The sequence below is a fragment of the Hydra viridissima genome, unplaced genomic scaffold (assembly GCF_058129835.1).
Source record: "Hydra viridissima isolate aposymbiotic clone 2 unplaced genomic scaffold, HvirCarnegie_v1 scaffold_4, whole genome shotgun sequence".
Classification (NCBI taxonomy): domain Eukaryota; kingdom Metazoa; phylum Cnidaria; class Hydrozoa; order Anthoathecata; family Hydridae; genus Hydra; species Hydra viridissima.
This window is the reverse complement of record NW_028324303.1, coordinates 14,632,264-14,653,473: the sequence shown is the minus strand read 5'-3', so window position 1 is coordinate 14,653,473 and position 21,210 is coordinate 14,632,264. Positions and strand designations below refer to the sequence as shown.

The 21,210-nt window shown below is 28.5% G+C and overlaps 3 protein-coding genes and 1 pseudogene across 5 annotated transcripts; 2 read left to right on the top strand and 2 right to left on the bottom strand.

Annotated features, from left to right (window-relative positions):
• Positions 1-1,525: 1,525 nt before the first annotated feature.
• On the top strand, positions 1,526-2,345 carry LOC145183691 (uncharacterized; the record flags this gene model as incomplete). The annotated part of the gene is made up of 3 exons (XM_090085220.1): positions 1,526-1,691; positions 1,779-1,835; positions 2,004-2,345. Coding segments are annotated over 3 exons (390 nt in total), but the record flags the coding sequence as incomplete, so codon positions are not given.
• Positions 2,346-3,252: 907 nt separating this feature from the next.
• LOC145183517 (exosome complex component RRP46-like) lies at positions 3,253-9,527 on the bottom strand. The gene is made up of 7 exons (XM_090085826.1): positions 9,096-9,527; positions 7,840-7,953; positions 7,201-7,322; positions 4,642-4,782; positions 3,935-4,024; positions 3,577-3,666; positions 3,253-3,488 (listed from the first exon to the last, which is right to left on the bottom strand). The coding sequence occupies exons 1-7, from the start codon at positions 9,160-9,162 to the stop codon at positions 3,447-3,449; spliced, it is 666 nt and encodes a 221-aa protein (XP_089941952.1). The 5' UTR covers positions 9,163-9,527; the 3' UTR covers positions 3,253-3,446.
• Positions 9,528-12,259: 2,732 nt separating this feature from the next.
• On the top strand, positions 12,260-13,563 carry LOC149890055 (uncharacterized; annotated as a pseudogene).
• Positions 13,564-14,241: 678 nt separating this feature from the next.
• Positions 14,242-21,200, bottom strand: LOC145183336 (uncharacterized). 3 transcript variants are annotated; one of them, XR_016451517.1, is made up of 5 exons: positions 21,097-21,200; positions 20,695-20,811; positions 19,021-19,104; positions 17,368-18,231; positions 14,242-14,341 (listed from the first exon to the last, which is right to left on the bottom strand). XR_016451517.1 is itself a non-coding variant. In XM_090084083.1 (4 exons), exon 4 carries the CDS (start codon positions 18,094-18,096, stop codon positions 17,434-17,436), a length of 663 nt encoding a protein of 220 aa, XP_089940209.1. In that variant the 5' UTR covers positions 18,097-18,231; positions 19,021-19,104; positions 20,016-20,122; positions 20,695-20,813; the 3' UTR covers positions 17,208-17,433. The 3 variants fall into 3 exon arrangements, 2 of the variants coding, with proteins under 2 accessions (XP_089940209.1, XP_089940208.1); XM_090084083.1 differs by lacking the exons at positions 14,242-14,341; positions 21,097-21,200 and adding an exon at positions 20,016-20,122 and having other exon boundaries at positions 17,208-18,231; positions 20,695-20,813; XM_090084082.1 differs by lacking the exon at positions 14,242-14,341 and having other exon boundaries at positions 17,213-18,231.
• Between the last annotated feature and the right edge of the window lie 10 nt (positions 21,201-21,210).

The window sequence follows — 21,210 nt, the reverse complement described above, 5'->3', positions numbered from 1 at the left end:
TATTTATGCCTGTTTACATGAGGTTTACTGTATTATAGAGAATATTGACCAAGAGGATGGTAGCGATCAAATGAAAATGAAAGCATTACTTGAAAAGCAAAAACATATTTAATTTACATTTTTCAATGTTGTTCCTAAAATATTTTAAAAAAATAAGATTTAAAAAAAAATTTTATGATTAAGATGAAGAATAGTTTTGCTCCAAAGCACAGATGAAGCATCTTAAATATAAATAATCCAAGTGTTTGAAAACTTTTTTAAAGGAAATTTAATTAATGCAAATCAATTCCAAAAAACATCAATAGAATAAAAAAAAATGTCCTGGTAAAAGATCAAGAATGTTAACAAAAATAAAAATGGCTTGAAAGTTAAATACTCCGATAGCTTAGTACATATTCCAACAGCCCAAATATGCCTCTTTTTCTTACTCTGTGACTGTTTGTCTCTGAGACATACAGTGCATACAAACTATTTATTTAAAACAACCCCCTGAATTGTATGATTGAAAGGTTTCATTTCTAGTCGCGTTTTGGCATTTTTTTATAATTCTGTTTTTTTTTAAAGCTCTTTCAATTTGAATTTACAAAAACCTTTTACATATTTTTTAAAAATAACTGTGACTGGAGACTGTTGCGCAATTCCGGTATGAAAATAAATGAAAATAAAGTCTATAAGTTGTAAACTGGAGCCTGACTTAAGCTTCCAATTAAAACATGGTTCCTTTAATGTTTGGTTTGGCATCATCTGCAATTAAAAAAGGGAAGACAACTTGCGTAACACGAAATTAAACCTCATTTACTGAAGATTTTCGAAAGCCTATAAAAAAGAAACATCAAGAGGCTACCACTTCGGAAATATTCTCTTGCAGTATTTGAAGATAAACATTTGATGAAACCTTTGAAGACTACAAATAGTTTTTTTAAAAATGACACAATTTTTCATTTTAATCGTTGCAAGTTTTGCGTTGAGCGTTGCAGGTAAAACTTTTTGTTTTTAATATCTTTTTTACAGCTATATTTTGTTTTCAAGACTCATTTGGAAATGTATAAATATGACTTCTTTCCTTTTTACAATCTTCTTTTTACGACCTTTTTTTAGGTGAAAACCAGACAGAGGAGTTAACAACCACCCCCAAGTGTAAGGATCCATATGAATTTTATTATTTAAAAAGAAAAAAAAAAAAGTGTAAGGATTCATATAAATTTTATTATTTAAAAAGAAAAGAAAAAGATAAAGTTTAAAAATTTTTTTTTTCTCAGGTGAAATAAAAGTACAACCTACAGGAACACCAATCCCGACGCCAGTTTGTAAGTAAAAAAAAAAAATTCTTTATTTCATTAAAATAAAAAAACAACCTGATTTTTAACGAGTAATACATCCTATTTTTCTCTATAACATAAACCGCGTTTCATTTTATTATTTTTTTTTTTTGATTTTTTATTTGTTTATAAATAAAAAAAGTTCGAGAAAATTAACCTTCTTGAATCCTCAAATTTTAGGCATTGGGTTCGACACTTGCCGCACATTTACTGGTTGGCTAAACGGAACCTACTCGCACCCATATGATTCACATGCTTTTATAACTTGCCTGCCGGCTGATAATGAAGACGGCGGTACATTCGTGTGTGGAGTTTGCCATCCACCACTCTTCTACTCAGAAAAATGCAGCTCATGCGAATGGAATGAAGACGGTGAATGTTTAAACTTATTGATCTTTAATTTGTTAAATACCAAAAAAAAAGGAAAAAAAAGTTTGAAATCTTTTTGTTGACTTTTAGATGATCTAAATGTCTGCACAACAACAAAACGACCCGATGTTGTTCCTACAACAGACTGTATGTTACACTTTAGTTAAAGTTTTGTTTCTAGTATTCGTTATTAAATAAATATTATTTTAGCAATAACTTTTACTATTATTCGTAAAAATAAAAAAAATTATTGCTAAAATTATGTTAATCAAATCTCTAACTTAAATAATAAAAATCAATTTTACTAAAATTTAGATCAAACTGATTTCTGTGCATCGAAATCAAAAAACCAAAATTACGAAGACCCAGTACATCCAAGTTATTATTACGCATGCGTAGCAAAAATTACTTATCATATGTGGTGCGGAAGCAATTCACTATACTATAATGCAACATGCGACGCTTGTTTAGCAAAGAGTTAAAAGTTACAAAAAAATTGTTCTATTTACTTTAAGTTTTATTTTTACTTTACTAGTCAACTTTTTAAAATTATTTGGTTAAAGGAGGAATCTGTTATGTATAAACTACATTTGTACAAAACGATTTTATTTGTAAACCTTGAATAGAAATCACAAATGCGTTTATTTTCTTATCTTGATTCGATAGCTTTACTATCATAATAGTGTAAGCTAGAGATCCCAAATACTTTAGAAAAATTCCAGAACTCCTGAGGTCGGCTAGAAATTTGATCCGATAAATGACCATCAACTAAAATTTGCAGGCTTAAATTAAATTCCTTGGCCGCTCACCATGCAGTTATGTTATCAACCTTCTAGCACACTGCATTGGGTAACTAAGAAATAAAAGGTACATAAGTATTACTTTTAATCGTAAAATGCACTTAGAAAGTGTATTGAATATTTAAATATTTAAATAGGTTCTTCATGTGTCTAATTTCCTTTTTAAATCATTTCATTTTTCTCAATTATTTATAAATTTATTTCATAGCCTAGTTTTTCTTTCATAAATATTTCGTATTTCTGTTAAGCCCTATAAAAATGTTTATCGGTCACTGCTAAGAACTTTGATCATCGCCATCTATTTGAAGAAACAATAAAACTCACTTTACAGTTATATTTTGAGATCAGTGAGCAAGGAATAAGAAACTTAGTTTTTTTTTATTTCAAAGTGATATTTGGTCTGACTAAAAACTATTTCAAGGCATACCATACTTTATCTAAATGGGTGGCGTTGCACAAAACGTCACGCGCATTTCTTCATTTCGTGAAAAACGCATTTGAAATTTCAAAATAACTTAGAGGTTCTGAGTGATGGGTGCAATCTTGAGAAAGCGTAAATAATTGAGAACTTGATATTAGAATTTGTAATTTAAAAGTCTGAAGGAATTTAACTTTTGTAACAACCTTTTGATCTTTAGAATAATCAATGTGTAAGCTATCATCTGGATTTTTTTAAGTGTAAAATGCAGATCTTATGAAAAGCAATATCATGGTATTAATAACTTTAAAAAAAAAAGAGAATGAAAAAAATAATGACAAACTAGTTTAGTCATTTTCAATATATGCCAACTATATTTAGACACGCATTACTTTCGTCACTATAAAAATAATTTTCTGATTATTTATTATAGGAGATTCTTTTTAGTAACCGTTGCTAATTGAATTCTCATCAAAGATTATTGATCTTATATAAGATAGTCGAATATCTTGATCTCAAGCGCTTCAAGGGAACGAACAGTTACTCAGAAACATTTTGATAATCAACATCGCCTTCATTTGTCTGCAAGATAAAAATTTCATAGACAAAAACTCTTTTAAAATGGTACTCAACCATATCACTAAAATTAGAAATTTTTTTAGAAAGTTACCTGCTTTGATAAAAATTTCGTAATTGATTGTCTTTGAAAGTTTAGCACATCATGAGCACTGGATCTTGCTAGTTGAAGACATTGGAAGTACTGAAAGAAATTTTAGAATTGTGTCAAATTAAGAAAAAAAAAGAAAGAAAAAGATCATAGGATTAATATTTACTGATTGCTTTTTCTAATGTAGAGACTTTTTTTCTTCTTAACTGTGTTTAAGTAATCAAATACCGCGTTTAGAAAAAAATTATCATTCAACCCAACGTTATTCTGTTCCATTCAACCCAACATTGTTGTTCCTTATTTTAAAAAACGGTTAACAAGAAAAAAGAGAGATAATTCAAATAAGAACCACATCAAATACCTGATCAACTGTGAACGATCCTGATGTAAATACTGAGACAATATCCAAGCCTTTTGATTCCAAAGCAAATGTCAGCACACACTTGCAATTCTACAGAACACGATTTTTTTCTTTCATTATTAACACACGATAAGCGGGGCGGGTAAAAATACCCGTTTCGAGAACTGTTATCTATTAGCGGGTACATAAAATTGTAAAAATACAAACCATAAAGTTTTAAAAATACTTACGGGTAGCAAAAAAAAAAAAAAGAACCCCAAGAACAATTCCGTGTTTGTAACTACTTAAAGAAAAAAAGCTTAATCTGTTTTATGTGCCAGTTCCGCAATGTGCCCCTTTTATAAAGGAAAATGCTTTTTACCACACATTACAAAAATATTATAGTAAGTATTCTTAAAAAGCAATACAACAATTTACACATAATAAATATAATAAACTTAAATTGCTTGTGGAAATAGGTTAAAAAAGATATTATTTTATTATAATGCATTGTAAGTTAAAAATTTTCGTGATTTTATGAAATTTTATTGAAATATGTCAATATATAAGATTTCAAACGCGCAATTTTTCGTGAATTTTACCCGCTATGCATATCTTAGTTTGGTCTGTTTGACTACCCGCCTAAAATGTGTTTAGTGGAAAAGTTATGCTAAACTGACATGTTAGAGTCTATAAAAAAACAACTTTTATTCATGAAACATTTTTACCTGTATCTCAGCAAAAGATGGATCGACAAGATATTCCCCATTGTTAGTGACAGCACAACAAACAGAAGCAATCATGTTTCGCATAGGCAATCCAGCATGTATCAATGATAAACAAGCAGCGTTGATTAAGCAAGATAAAAGCTACTTCTATCAAGGTTAACAACTGGGTTAACAAGGTATAATTGGGTAAACAAACACAATCTTGAAATTGTCAAGAAGTCGTTTTCAGAAACTACATATCTCATCTAATTTAGTTGCATATCAAAGCAACCAATTTTTCTGAAAGAATGAAGTAAACCCTTTAATTTGCTTAATAATTTATGGATTAACTTCTGTTCTTAGAAATAAGTACAGAAAATATCAGCTGAGAACATTCTACGATTCATGAGATATTGAACTTTGAACAAGTGTTTTTAAGAGCTTTTATTAAAAAATAAAATTAAAAACGGTATCAAAATCAGGTGTGAGAAATTTTTTCCAACTTTTAAAAAGCTACCATTTTTGTGGAATTTTAGCAATCAGACTTTTCAGTTTATGGCTTGATTTTATTCCACTTATCAAAAAACCAAAAAAGTTCTGTTTATGCAAACAAGTTTTCCTTAAATAAAAAATGTTATTTTAAACTATTACTAATTTTATATTTAAAGTAAGAAATGAATAATTAGTTAATAAAATAAAAAGTTATGCAATCACAGTTCACACCTGGACTGACAAAATAAGATGAGTATCAACTTTTTGTTTGTTTTACATCAAATTATGTAATTATGCAAAAACTTGAATAATATTTAAGTAATTTCTTCATGTGTCAAATTTTTTTTATAATCATTTCATTTCTCTCAATTATTTATAGATTTATTTCATAGTCTAGTTTTTCTTTCATAAATAACTGTTTAATGACTTTCTTTTACATTTCTGTAAAGCTCTATATAAATGTACATCAGTCACCACTAAGAGCTTTGATCACCTCCAACTTTTTGAAAAAAAAAAACAAAATTAAAACAATAAGACAAGCTATACAGTTATATTTTGAGATAATTGAACTGTGATTACATAACTTTTCATTTCATTAACTAAAATATACAATTAGTAATAGCTTAAAATAACATTTTTTATTTAAAGAAAACTTATTTGCATAAACAGAAATTTTTGGGATATTTGATGGAATGAAATTGAGCCAGAAACTCAGAAAAGTCTGATTGCTAAAATTTCAAAGATTGTCAAGATTTTGATTGTCACAAGCTTTTCAAGTTTTTAAAAGCTAACATGTAATTGATCCTTTTAAAAAAAACATATAACCTTGAAAGTAAAAATTGTGTCCACATATATTTTATATGACATGCACGATTACTAGAAACAGTTTCAAAGTTTTTAAAAGCGTAATGAGGTATCAGGTCATAGCTTTGCAAAACTAAAATTTTTAAGTTCATTTATTTTTAGGCAATTTCTTTCACATTTGCAAAAATGCAAAAACGTAAAAAACTTTCCAAATGAGCAAGTTTATTGATGTTTGATCATTTCTTTTTTTTTTTTTTTCCTCTTAAATTTAATTGAAAACTTAAATATCTAAACTCCAATATCTCATGAGCAATTTTATATTCTGAAATTTATTTACTTCTAAAAATATAATAAGCAAAACTAAGGGACTTGATCAGGTTTAATGGACTGGTTGAATTGATGCAGAATTGCTCATTATATATCTTTTATCAACCTTTTAACTTACTTCAGTTAAAAGAAAAAAAATCTTTGAAACTGATTATATATTATGTATGGTTGCTATTTTAACCATATTGCTAAAGCATTATTACTAATTATATTTAGTTTTCAAAGTAACAGTATTTCAAAGTAGGCTTTGTCATTCAACAAGTGAAAGTTTTATATTGATGGAATATATTGCAATGCATAATTTACTGCATAAACATAATTCAATGCATAAGATGCTTTTAAAATCAATAAATATTATTTATTACTTTAAAAAATACCTCACAAATTGAAATATTCAATAAGAAAAAAAAAGGGGGAACAAATTTCATTCTCTAATACTTCTCACTACTGCACTTAACAGCAGCTTAGAGAAACTTGCCAACTTATTTATTTCTTCAATTGTAGGGGAGACCAAGTAAAATTGAGAAAATATTAAATTTTGTCCAATAGTTTTGCAATGTCCTGCAAATCATATACATAGATGCATGGGTCATTTAATCATGGGAAATTTACTAATAACATGTCCTTGCAAAAGCCAAAAATGGTGATTGCCATATCTACTATTTGATCAATCCAGTCTTGATTGAACAAGTAGCTAAACAATTGGTTGTTTATGATAAATCATGAAATTTGCAAAAAATGTCTTCAAGTGCACTTTGCTGATAGGCACATTGGCTAGGTTAAAAAAATAGATAACACATAATGATGCCAATTAGTACAATGTTCAAAAATAGACATAACAAAAATACTTGTCTCAATTGACTTATACCAGGTCTCTCCTATTAACTTAAAGAATTTGAAATTTCATTTCTCTGTGGAAAAAAAAAGTAAAAAGAAGAAGATACGATAAGAAGATACTGAACCAGAATCATGCACAATCTGAAGAACAACTTGAATTGCAGAACGTGGGTGTAAATTTGTAAGAATAGCTTGTTCACATGTTTTTGTAATTATCTTCTCCATAACTTTTTCTTTAACAGCTATGTTAAGACAATCACAATGATAATTATTTAAATTTAATGCCATTACATCAAACATGGAAATTACAAACATAATGAGAATATGACTTTGTAGAATTCTAAGGTCAACCCAATTAGATCAAATTGCTACTTTAAAAAAAAGTAGCAATTTGTCCTAATTGAGTTGCAATTTTTACAGTATGATTATAGTTCTTGTTTATCTAAAAATGTAGTCAGTTTTTACTGATTCCAATGTAGTGTCCAATTTGTTCTTCAATTTTAAGAATAACTAAAACAAATACTTTATTTCTAAAGGGTCTTTTTTGTTGTTGTGGTATTCTAAACTAATTTATGATATTACAATTGATAAATAAAACATCATTTATAAATTCTCCTAAAGTTGACTTGGAATTCTTTACAAAAGTTTATTTTAATGTTTGTTTTGTTTTTTGGTCTCAAAGGTTCAACAAAAAAACATTTTCAATTGGTTTAGTTTTCTTAACTTAGTAAAAAGAATTTTAAACAAATGCATAAATACCTGCTGTTCCAACTTTTGGCTTTAATATACACGTAATAGTTGCACGATCGGTAATTTCTTTATTTACCTTCACCTCAACTGGACCATAAATAGCACTTACAACTTTAGTTTCACCTTTTAAAAACAATGATCAATGTTAAAGTTACATAAATAATTCTCCTGTAATCTTCTATCTTCTGTATCTTTTATATAAATGATTCTCCTGTAATCTTCTATCATGATTTTTAGAATTGTTTATGAAACTGTTTAAAGAATGAAAAAAAGTAAACATTTTTAACTAATTGTTTGTACCATATTTATTCTAAATTTGATCAAATCAAAATGTCCCAGGGTTAAATCATTTCTACTTAAAAGTGTAAAATAATTATAGAATAATTTTAGAACAATTATAGAGTAACTAAAATAGTTAAAATACTGTATTGCTCTAAACTATAAAAAAGTATTTAATATTTTTGTTCTAATAAACATTTGAAAACTAAATTTTATACTAATTATTGATGTTTCAAGAATAAAACACAAAATTTTTCATTAATTTCTCTCATACCTGTAGTGACCAGGATATGAGTTAAGGTACATACTATCATATGTGATAGTGTGCGATTTACCTTAAACTTAGATTTACATTTGAAGTAATTATAATGATATTTTTCTACAATTAGTTCTAACAAGGGCTGCAGAGTTGGCTAGCAAAAGTTCAGACTTTGGCAATGACTGCACCCTTTTCTGCACATCTGACTCCTTATGAGACATTTTATAATAATGGGTACTTCATAACAAATTTTAAAAACCATAGATTTTAAAAACCATAGATTGCTATTTGCAGCAGAAGTATAAGTTAAAAGGATATTTCTTGAACTTTCTTTTTTTCATAAAAACTTTAAAAAATTAATTTAATACTCTAACCTGTAGGCTAAAGATAGAACGTAGCAAAAGTAGCTACTAGCAACCTAGCAATAATAGCTACTAGTTACCTATAAATTTTAATGATTTTGGCACTAGCAATAGCCTTTGGTAATAAATAAATGATAAATCACACTCACAGTAATAGTACAGTAAAACTTTGAAATTAAATAAAAATTGAAATAAACTTTATATATATATATATATATATATATATATATATATATATATATATATATATAAGTTTCTTATTTATTTTAAAAATATCATGACACTAAACACACTATCAATCCACAATTGGCAGATTTTATTTGGAAACTAAATGGAAATTTTAGGAAATTTAACTAGATTCTTACCATGAGACAATGCAACTGAACCATCAGGCTTCTCTAAGTATGCTAGATTACACTCCATTTCTCTCATTTTTCACAATCTATGCTATATAATGTGAATAGTAGAAAAGTTAAAAAGAATCTTGGCTGTTACTAAAATAAGTTGCACTTACTAAACTCGTTATCGTTAAATTCGAGTAAAGAGACAGCATTTCTTACACTTAACAATCTTATTTATGCAATTAAATACCATGATCCTTCATTTTATACCATATCATAAAGTAGAAAACTGAAGCCTGACTGACGCTATTAGGTTGTTAAGATGATTGAATCTGAATGTATAAAAATAGACTACTATAGAGAATAAATTAATGGTAACGTTAGGTATTTTAAATACAGTATTTTAAAGCTTAAGTGAACAAAAGTTATTTCACGTTTACTTTTACCGCATGTTTTCAAAAAAATCGGCACACGGTAAAATTTTGCTAACAATTAAAAGATAGCCAATAGGGTGGGTACCACTGATCTATATAATGACTGGATAACGCAACTCCGAGCGAAATTTCAAATTTTTTGACGCCAAAATCGCCATATTGGAAAGCCCCAAAAATTTAAATCCCCGTGAGCTTTAAGTTCTGTTTTTCGACTAATCGGTTTAAATATACAGTATCAGTTTTCAGCGTTCTGGGGCTTTCCAATATGGCGATTTTAGCGTCAATTTTGATATTAGACATGCGCTATCCAGTTATTATAGAGATCAGTGGTGGGTACTTAAAAGTGGTTGCGTGCGTATTGCGTCATCTTATAGCGTAAATGTTTAGTTTGGTTTTAGTGCGATAAAAAGATTATAAGAATACAGTTGTCGTGCGTTTACACTCGTTACATAATTTTCTCTACACTTACTAATAAATCATTATGGATAACTAGAAGACAAAGTTATCAGTGCCCTTTATTCGGGAGTGTACAAGATATTAAGGACAATATATTGCCTACCTACGAAGATGTCATGAAATATTAAGAATGGAATAGATTACAACTTAAAATTAGCAGAAATACTATAAAAGAACCAACATTTTTAGATATTGCCGAGCTTGTGTCTCAAAAAGTAGAAGATGTTTGGAGAAAATAGCCCCTTCTTACGGTTTCACACACAAGAGTAATTCAGCTATTAAAGACTTATCATTTAGAGTGCAAAAACCTCATCAAATTTTTAAAAAGATTATCTGCTGATCAAAAAAAAAAAAGATTTTATACAGCATAGCAGAGTTCTATTCGACATTTGTTAATGTAAATAAAAACAAATTCAACTCTGCTCTGATGGTTTGAGTAACAGATCCCCGGGTAAGATGTCTCATGCCCGATGATTAACAAAAGCAAATAGAATATTATGATAATATATTTCTACATCAAATCCATCAAATGAATTAAAACTATTAGCTGAATATTGTGTTAAAGTATATGTTCCAGTATGGTTTCAAATAAAAACAAATCCAACTTGCAAAGATGGGTCTAAGAACTTTTGGAAATGAAATGCTCTCGATATCTGCCAGCACAGCTTAAACTAATGTTAGATCCCGTAATTCAACATAATGACTTTTTTCCCCACCCTGAAAATTTGCTTCTGTCGATGTTGTGTGATGTACACAAAATAGTAAAGGGAATTCGCTGCCAGGAGGATACTTAAAGCACGAAATTCACCTCATACAGGAAAGATACCTCGTGTGTTTGAAGTGCTGCAAATCAATTTTGATGCCAAAATTGTTATTTTAAGCTCATTAATTGGCAACAAAATTATTTCAATCCACCAATTCTTCGACACATCACTAATCAAGAAATAAACGAGGTTATTGAGTCTTAGGGCGGCTTTAACTTAATTTACATAAAGCTACCTTGTAAAACGCAGACAGTCGAACGCTCTGTGAAATTAGTGACGGAAGCATCAATATCCTTATGCGATAAAATATCAAGAGAAGGTTTAATTCGAGCGAAACTTGCATCCAGAAAACTTATTTGACAGTAAACAAGATTTTGTGATCAAAGCATAATCAGTTAGATTTTTTTTTAACAGTATATTAATACCAAACTTTAGTAGTATATTTATTGTTTATGCATTCTATATTATATCTCTTCATTTTCTATTATCATATAGTTTCTTAATAAAATATATATATTTAACCAAATGTTGTTTTTTCGAAAATTCGTCAAACTTCGAATCACATGTGCGGGCTGAAGATATGACTTAATTTAACATTTTATAGACAATTTTTTAGACAACATAATATCACTATTAGAATATGATCAAACAGTTTTTATTTCTTCCTATACTATAACGACCCACCCTATTATGCATGTATCTTATGGTTGCCTATTGCTACGTTAGGGGCTATGATGGTTTTGTATTATTTACAAAAAAATTGTATAAACGCGTTACGGAAATTTCTTTACTTCGGTTGAATACTTCAATGATTGACCAATTAATGCGGTTTTTTTCATTAAAAGTAGATTTATGATGAAATTGTCTAAAAAAGATATTGGTTATTTATTCTAACGTTCCCTGGTCCACCACTAATTACCACTAATTCATGGTATTTACTAATGCACTCATCGTAGCATGTTGCAACCTAAAATTTTATTGGCGGCCAACATTTTTTTAATTAACATAAATCTGGTAAAAAGTTATATAAAAAAGTATTATTATGTTTTGTTTTATGCGATTACACCGACAATTTCTATTTTTCAACTGCATTTTGAATCTTAATCTGTAAATCAGCGCTGATGATTGCCCAAATATATGAAACTTGAAGTTCAATTAAAAAGTCTATTTTTAGTTGTCTTTAGTTTTTGCATTTCATGCATCTTCCATTAACATTTGTATTATAGCCCTTTCACTTTAAAATTGGTTTCGACGGCCCAAAAAAGTCTATTTTTAGTTGTCTTTAGTTTTGCATTTCATGCATCTTCCATTAACAGTTGTATTATACCCCTTCCACTTTAAAGTTGGTTTCGACGGCCCAAAATAAGTTTGAAAAACATTTAAAGAAGGAGATTAAACTCGAACATATCTAGAGTATCTCTAGATACGCCCTTGAAAAATCTAGTTGTTAACCTTCATAAATAATTTAAGAGAAAACTTCTATAAAAGCCAGAATACCTAGAAATAACTGTCATGTTAACGTTTAAGAAACGCAATGCTAAACAATTGCGATTACTTGCGATTAGGTAAAAACTGAAATGTTGACCCTTTCACAGGTTAAAAACAACTTGTTAAAAGTTCTCTTTTATTAAATCACGTTATCTTAAATTACCAAAGGCGGATTTCCACGGAGCGAATTAATTCGCGCGACGCGATTTTTTTTGCCGCGAATGTTTCTGAGCATGCGCACAAAGATATTTTTTATCGCCTGGCGATTTTTTTCGTTTCGTAAAAAAGTTGGATATATTTCAACTTTATATGTGGCGAATTTATTCGCGTAAATAAAGAACCAATCAGATCCTTTAAAATATGCAAACTCAGCAATCGTGTTGAAAAACAAACACATCGAAATTGTTGAAAATAAAATAAATTTAAAAATGCCGACAACAACCTGTTAATAGAATGGTTGAAAGACATCTCTGTCTCTCAACTACTAAATAATGTAGATTTAATGGTTTTATTAAATGCTTCGCAATATACTCAGAATCATGTTGCAATCACGGATGAAGTTGTTGACGAAGTAGTCGAAAGTGAAGAGACTTTCGATAACGATAATTCAGCTGGTTGACAAGTATGTCATTTGATAAAGATACTTTTCTTAAAGCTTTCGATAACGATAATTCAGCTGGTTGACAAGTATGTTATTTGATAAAGATTTTCTTGAAGCTGTTCTTAAGTTACCAAACTTGTGGGATGTGAATCATGTTACATACAAAGACAGGACGGTGAAAACAAATGCTTGGAAAAACTTGCATTGTTATTTAATAAGAGGACTTTCTTCAAAAACAATTAAAAAATTTGAAAGATACGTTAAAGAAATGTTTAGACATACGTAATCGTATGACAAGATCAGGAGCAGCAGCCTCGAATTTACCAAAATGTAAGTTTTTTGATCGAATGACATTTTTGCATGAAAAAAGTGCAAACAAACCAACTGAATCTAATCTAGATATTTTACTTCGCCATCATCATTTCACTCACCGTGTAGTTTTTCACCATTAATTCCAAGTACAAGTTGTTGTAGCAGTGACTTAAATCTAACTGAAACTTATAAAATATTAATCCATTCCAAACAAACCATAAAAAAGAAAACACGGGTCACAAATCAGAACGAGGAGTCATTCTCACAATTGTCTCAATCATTAGTAGAGTGTGACAAGAAGTTAAAAAAGACGATGGAAGATGGTGAAGAATGAAACTACTCTATTTTGTCGAAGCCTTATTCCGATTATAAAAGAACTCCCATTGAAAGAACACAGACGGTCCACCCAACAACAAGTCGTCTTAAAGACAAATTGAAGACGTCTTGAAATTGGTCTTAAAGATGTCTTAAACTGGTCTCAAATGAAACACTGTAAGTCGTCTTATTTAAAACGTCTAAAAGTTGCCTTACTTAAGTCGTCTTAAAGTTGTCTTAAACTGGTCTCAAATGAAACACAGTAAGTCGTCTTATTTAAAACGTCTTAAAGTTGTCTTATTTAACACGTATTAAAGACGGCTTAAACTGGTCTCAAATGAAACACAGTAAGTCGTCTTATTTAAAACGACTTAAAGTTGCCTTAATTAAGTCGTCTTAAAGTTGTCTTAAACTGGTCTCAAATGAAACACTGTAAGTCGTCTTAACTAAAACGTCTTAAAGTTGTCTTATTTAACACGTATTAATGACGGCTTAAACTGGTCTCAAATGAAACACAGTAAGTCGTCTTAACTAAAACGTCTTAATATTATCTTACTTAACACGTAATAATGACGGCTTAAAAAGTCGTGTGTGTATATGTATATATTACATTTCAGTCTCCTGCCAACATAAATATATATATTTATATTGTATTAGAAGGAGACTGGAAGGTGGTGACAGAAAGTAGAAAGGTGTGAATATATAAACTATCCAAATGCAATAACTGAAAAAAGAGACATGATTTACTATAGAAAATACTTCACAGTATCCACAAAAAAAGGTACATGATTATAAAATTTTATTAATATTTTCCTGATGCTGGTGCGTTTTTTAACACACCCTGAATAAATTAACGGACTGTCTTCTCCGAATCCTTTGGATATGTCTTTCGGACAGCCGCTAAAAAGAGAAAATTAATGAAGCAGTAATAGTAAAAATTCCTTTGAATTATTAGTTGGTCTTTTGCATATAGTCAAAGCAGAAATCCGGAAACATATATAATACCAGTAGCTATAAGAGGAGACTATATTTTTGATGTTACTTATACGACTGGCAACTAAAATCGTAATCTGTTCGCTTGCGAAATTCTTGTTTTTCATTAAACTATTTTAAACATCATTACTACTCTTCCTTCCAAAGAGCCTTTGATAATGCACCCTTTCACAAGAATAATATCCAGTATAAACAACAGTTCATTTTAAAAATGATCTTGCTGGAGCATCACAGAGAAAAGTTCTAACTTTAACAGTGTGTTCAACTGATTTTATTGTCAGACCGAATAACTTTAAACCACACAATTCTTGTCATTCTTCCGTAAATGTATATAAAGACGTAATTAAAAAGGCAATTAAGGAAAGAATTAAAGCATGGTCGTATAAGAGTGGACGTGCAACTTATTACAGTTTAACTTTTTGTATTAGTTTAAACTTTTCTTTAAAATTCAAATATATATATGAATATATATTAAAACTTTTATGTTTATATGCTCCATGAAATACTTCTTTGTATGAACTGATCTTTTTAGATTGACATGAAAATTATTATTTTTAAATTCAAAATTTAAAGTTGTTGTTGAAGTGTGATACAGTAGTTAATATATGATTAAAAGCATATGTGCCAACTGTTAAAAGTTAACCTTGCAAATGAATTACACCATTTCAATTGTTACTTATTAATTAACTGTATAAAATTTGTCTTTAAATAGTATTAACTTTAAAGTGTCATAATATTTTGCTTTAAAGTTGTTAGAGATTTTTTTTAAACCAAAAGCATCATCAGCAACTAAAACATATGGTAATATTTTTTCAGAATTACCAATATTTTTGGGATCAGGAAAATTTAATTTATTATTTTCAATTATAACCAAGACTGCAGTTATTAAAAACACCACCATCACTCTGTCTTCCCGAGTCACCAATGTCTCCCATAGTGAATTCGTATTTAGCATTACAAACTACTAGAAGGACAATGCTATGCGTTTTTTTAAAAGTTAAAATATTCTGACCCTCCATTATGGGGAGCTTGCATAATAATGTGCTTGCCATCTATTGCACCTATAGCATGCGGAAAATCATAAATATTTTCAAATTCTTTTGCAATTGACTTCCACACGTCCCATCAGAAAAACATTTCTGATGGGACTTGTAGAAAATTTCTCTCTTTCAATGAATTCCAAATGGCTGCACACGTTTCACTAATAATTCTTCTGATAGTGGAAGCACTGATTCTGTAACTTGCAGCAATAGTACACTGAGCATATCCTGTTACAAGGAATCTAAGTGTTACGGCCAACCTCTCACTTGAACTGACAGGATCTCTCATTATAGTTCTTTGTTTCACAATCATAGGCGCTACAAACGCAAGCAACTCTTCCTAAGTTGTTGGAGACATACGAAAAAAAGTATTCCTGGTCGTGCAAAGGTAAATCTTGAACTAATAAATGAAACTCTCCTTTCTGTAGGCGTTCGGCATAAATTTTTCTTACCCAAAATCGTTTCTTTAATTTTTCTCGTTTCATTTGCAATATCTTTAAATTAACTATTTTTCTACTAATCAATAACAACCTTTTTCTTATTAATGACATGTTTTTTAGTAAAAAAAAAGAGTGCCAACTTGATGGTGGAAACTAAAATTCTGATTCGGCGAAAAACGAGCCGCGAAATATCATACCTCTAGCAGTATACCTTAATGAGATGAGTGTCCACAAATCACTGTTTAAAGAAACTATTGTGGAATCGAGGAAAATGAAACAGCAGCTACTATACTAGTTATTTTGCATGTTTACAGATAAAAGTTACCCGGCTCCATTCGTTTTATTTAAAGTTATGGGGCAATTATACTTTAAAAAAACTAAAAATGAGTAAACCTAAGCTTACTGATTAAAGGCAAATATTATTAGTATCAGGTACAAACATGTCATGTGATGCGTATACCAAAAGAGATCGTATGATCTCAAGCGCAGATAGAAAAGCCTCCCTCTCTTCTATTGTTTTTCAGGTACAAAAATGTTTGTCGAAGAGCTTTCTCTAATCCAAAGAAATTAGGTGAAGTTTTAGATATACCTGAAAACCTGATTATTCGATACAAAAATATATTGATCGCGATTAACTGCAAGTAAGAAATCTATGCAGAGAAAGTGAATTGATATTGCAAAGAAACTTATTATTTCTCGATTTGTATGGTTCTTGGTTTATGATTCCAGCTCCTGGACATGAAGCATTAGCAGATGTTGTTGAAATTCTGCTGAATTCGCGTGTTCCACTAGAAGTAATAGGTGAAGAAGCTACTAAGCTAAGAAATAAATTTTACAGGAAATATCGTAAACTCCACGCTCATAAAATAAGTAAGGAAGCGAATTTAAAAAAAACATTTTTGTATGAATTATAGTATCATCTGACCCTCTCATCAGCTCTATCAACTAAAAAAGCCGGATTAAAAAACAACTTAGGCCTGCCATTGGACTTCCTAGAGTAGTAAAAGACTATAATTTTCGACGATTCAGAAAAAATTGACTTGAAAATGACGAAAACCTGGGTGAAAATTCTGACTAAGACTAGATTAAACAATAAGATGATGTTATTTTAATAATATAAACTGTAATAATAAAGTTTTATAACAAAATTAATTTTGGTGTTCTTTTCGAGTTTCTCAAAATTTCCCCAAAATTTCTCACAAACTATTTAAGCTGGTTGGATGAAGATTTCACAGAGGCTAAGTTATCATAATGTAACTAAAAAAATACCATAGACTTTTTACTTAAAAAAGTTTTCGATTTTTGGCCACCGCAATTTACTGAAATTCCACTTTATGCAAAGACTGCCGCAAAGTAATTGTTCGAAAACAAACAAAAATAATAAACAAAAAATAAGTTTTTTTCCATCAATACATTAAACATTTTTAAAATCGTAGTTAATTTTGTAACCTACCGTGTTTAAAAGTCGAGCTCTAAACATACACAGCTTTTACAAAACAAATAGCTTCTTTCATTATTCTTAATTATTTGTTTGTGACACTGAAGGATGTACAAAAGTTGAACTCCAAAATTCGTCATTTAGTTTATCTATCCAGTCATCTGAATTAAAATGACAAGTTTTGACTGTAACATCAATATTTTGTTTGTTCAATTTTAGATCTTCACATGATAGGTATTCTTCTGACGATAGGTATGTTTTTGTTAAAGAATCTGCCTCAGTTTTTTCTTGAGAATTTACATTAACTTGGCATTGATGAAAAAGCGAAAGATCATTTAAGTCCTCAAAGCTGTTATCCGAAGAATTGTAAATAAAAGAGTTTGCAGTTTGGCTTTCTTTAAGTAAACAGGAAAAAACTTGTCCTGGAGAACTCAAATAAGAGATTTGATTTCTATTAGCTGATATAAGTTCAGGTGTTGGGGAACTTTTTTGAGCAAAAATGTCATCAAATATTTCATTATTTAGAAGAGAAATGCTTGGTTCAGTATTTAAAGAGGAAGTTTGTTCTTCTCTTTTAAATTTATAACACTTCTTATTTGACCTGTCTTCAAATGATTGATTATCCTGTTCACTGCTCATGAAATCTGAAATAATTGACACATCAAGAGCATTATCATTGTTTATTGAAGTAGAAGTATCTTGTAATTTTTCTGCATTGGTGGAAGAGGATTTGTTAAAGAACATAGACTGTTCATTTTTTGGGAAACTAGTAAGTGGTTCTAAACGATGACGTTTACGAATCGGAGAATATTTTTGACTAAATAAGTCTTTCTCTTCTGTTGCAACAATATTGGTACTTCTTTTTGAGCTCGAAACTAACTGAAAAAATGGTTTGCATAATTTCTATGACTGACATAGCAGTAATATTTCAATACAATATGTAATGTAAATATAGATATATTTATAGTTTTAAAAAATGCAAAAAGTGCTCTTTTTAATGAAAAAGTGGTTATTTTAAAATTTAAAGTCTCTTTCTGAAATTGGAAAAGGTCTTATGTAAAAAAAAAATCAAAAAAAAAATCATGACATCACACCAAAACAAATAATTGAGGTAATCTTTATTTAGAGCACTACAACTAGTAAGTCTGTAAAAAATCAATTATAATGCTTATGGTAGTTTCTCAGAAAACCTTTGGGGTGTTGATAGAGTATCTGTGAAGAATTATATTATATAGTAATTTTATTTGAAAGACATTTTTTTAATGAAATGCATTATAAAAAAATTTTTCCTAAGAAAGTGGCAAGAATAATCAAATAGTGCCACCCACCAGAAATTTTAAAATTATCTTTTAGATTTATTAAACCAAACTTATTTTTCTATGTTTAAAACATTTGAAGGTTAAATAAGAAATTAAATTTTGAGTTAACTCAAAATTTAATTTCTTTCTTAACATTCAAATAAGAAAGGTCAATAATGGTAAAAATGAAGAACTTTCAATATTTAGGTTAAAGAAAGGAAAAAAACATGCTTGAAAATCAAATTGCTTATTACCCAAACAACAATACATCAATTTAAAGTGAAGATTTTATGACAATTGTGATTCTTGTAACAAGATATAACAACTACATTAAATTAAATGTCTATTAATTTAGAAACTCTTAATATACCTTGTCGTGTCGAGAATGGCGCTTTATCAATAGTTTGGTTAGTTTCTTTGAGCATTCAACCTTTAAATCTTCAAAATCATGAACCTTCATTTTAAAAAAATTAAAAAATTTGTGTGTAAAATGCTTTTAATCTTTCACCCTCTAATAAATATACAGAGTTTATCCATGCCAATAATTTTCTTAGCTACAATCTCAGACATGGTTAACTTTTGGAGTGAAAGCTACATTTCCCTTGAAATGTATAATCTGAGTAGTGTATATATTCCATCATGCTAAATTCATGACAAAAAAAAAGGTAACCTTTAACAGAATGCCATGTTTGATTTACTTTTGAAAAAAAAAAAAACTACACATTCAGTATATTATATATATATATATACATATATATATATATATATATATATATATATATATATATATATATATATATATATATATATATATATATATATATATATATATATATATATATATATATATATATATATATATATATATATATATATATATATATATTGTTAATACTATTTATTTTTTAGTTTGTTAAAAAACACTTATGATTTCTATTCACACATCTTTGACATTTATATCTTTGAATGTTTGCTTAAATAATATGCTTAAGGTTTATTCTTTTCCAGATAATGCTAAATTTTATTTTAGGTGGCAGAGGCAAACTCTCTTAAAGAAAATAGTATCAATGCTTTACCAGGTTAAAAGCTGTAAAGAAAGCAGCAACTAATTTAACTAAACACATTACAAATCACAGATCTCTTAAAATTTTGTGAATTTAAACTTTTGTTGACAAATTTAGTGTCAATTTCCATTCAACTTTATCTTACAGAAAATAAATAGTTTAACACACAAGGAGAAAGTTTCAAACTAATTTAGCTAACACTTTTTCAACCAAGGACTGTTTGGTATTGGAAAAAAAACAACAATAAACCAGGTGTCTACATCTCAGGAATCATAATGAATTGGAGACTAAATTTCATTACACTTGAATAATTCCAGGGATGTAGCTTTTAGTCTAGAAATTAGCCAAGTCTGAAAGTTGTTTGTTGAATACTTTTTGGTTGATTTGGAATGGATTGACCTATAGTAGCTAAAAAAAAAAAAAAAATTTTATTTTCCTTTCAAAGCATCATACATGATATAGACATGAACTTTTTTTTTTATATCTATAACAAGGAAAATACTGCCAGTTCACTTAGAAATTCACTAACAATTTTTTGTTACATGTAAGTTAAAAAAAGTTTTTGTTACATGTAAGTTAAAAAAAGAGTTACATGTAAAACAAAACAACAACAACAACAACAAAAAACATAATTTAAAAAATAGGCAAAAAGTTTCTAATCATATTTCTATTCAACTCTTTTTTCAAATCAATTCATATTAATACTTATCAGTTAACTTTATATTTATATTCTAAAAAATATTCATGCAAATTGAATAAGCTGAAATAGAATCCAGATTTTAATTAAATAAATAATCTAAAATAAGAACTAACAGCCATCTTTAAAAGAGTTCTAACCAAAACTTTTAACAATTTAACTTCACAATCTGAAACAATTTTATCTCAAAAGAGAGAAAAAAAATGTTTAATTATGATTTTTGTTAGAAATTTATCTTTAAAACAAAAAAGTAATGATAATAACAGATTAGAAAATTACTTACACCAAAAATATCTAAACAACTTTTTTTGAATTCAATGCTGTTTGAGAGTTCTATTACTTCATGGACACTTTGCATAATATTAGTAACAGCATCTTTAACAGTAAATTCCTTTTTTACCTAATAAATTAATAAATAGGAATGATTTATAGTATTACTTAAAAATTAAAGCAATAAGAGTAAGCAAAGTGATTAAGCTAATTGTGTCCAGCTAACTTCTTGTGCGGATATATATATATATATATATATATATATATATATATATATATATATATATATATATATATATATATATATATATATATATGTATATATATATACACACACAAAAATTTATTTATAGTTTATATTAAATCACTATATATATATAGTGATTTAATATAAACTATAAAGGCGATTTCTTACTTTTTTCTTGTTCATGATAAATTTTTTTCAGCTGGAAATAAGCATTTCAACAAAAAATTTAAATTTAAATTATTCGCGCGGTTTTCACGGAGAGTTTAAAGAGCATGCGCGCAA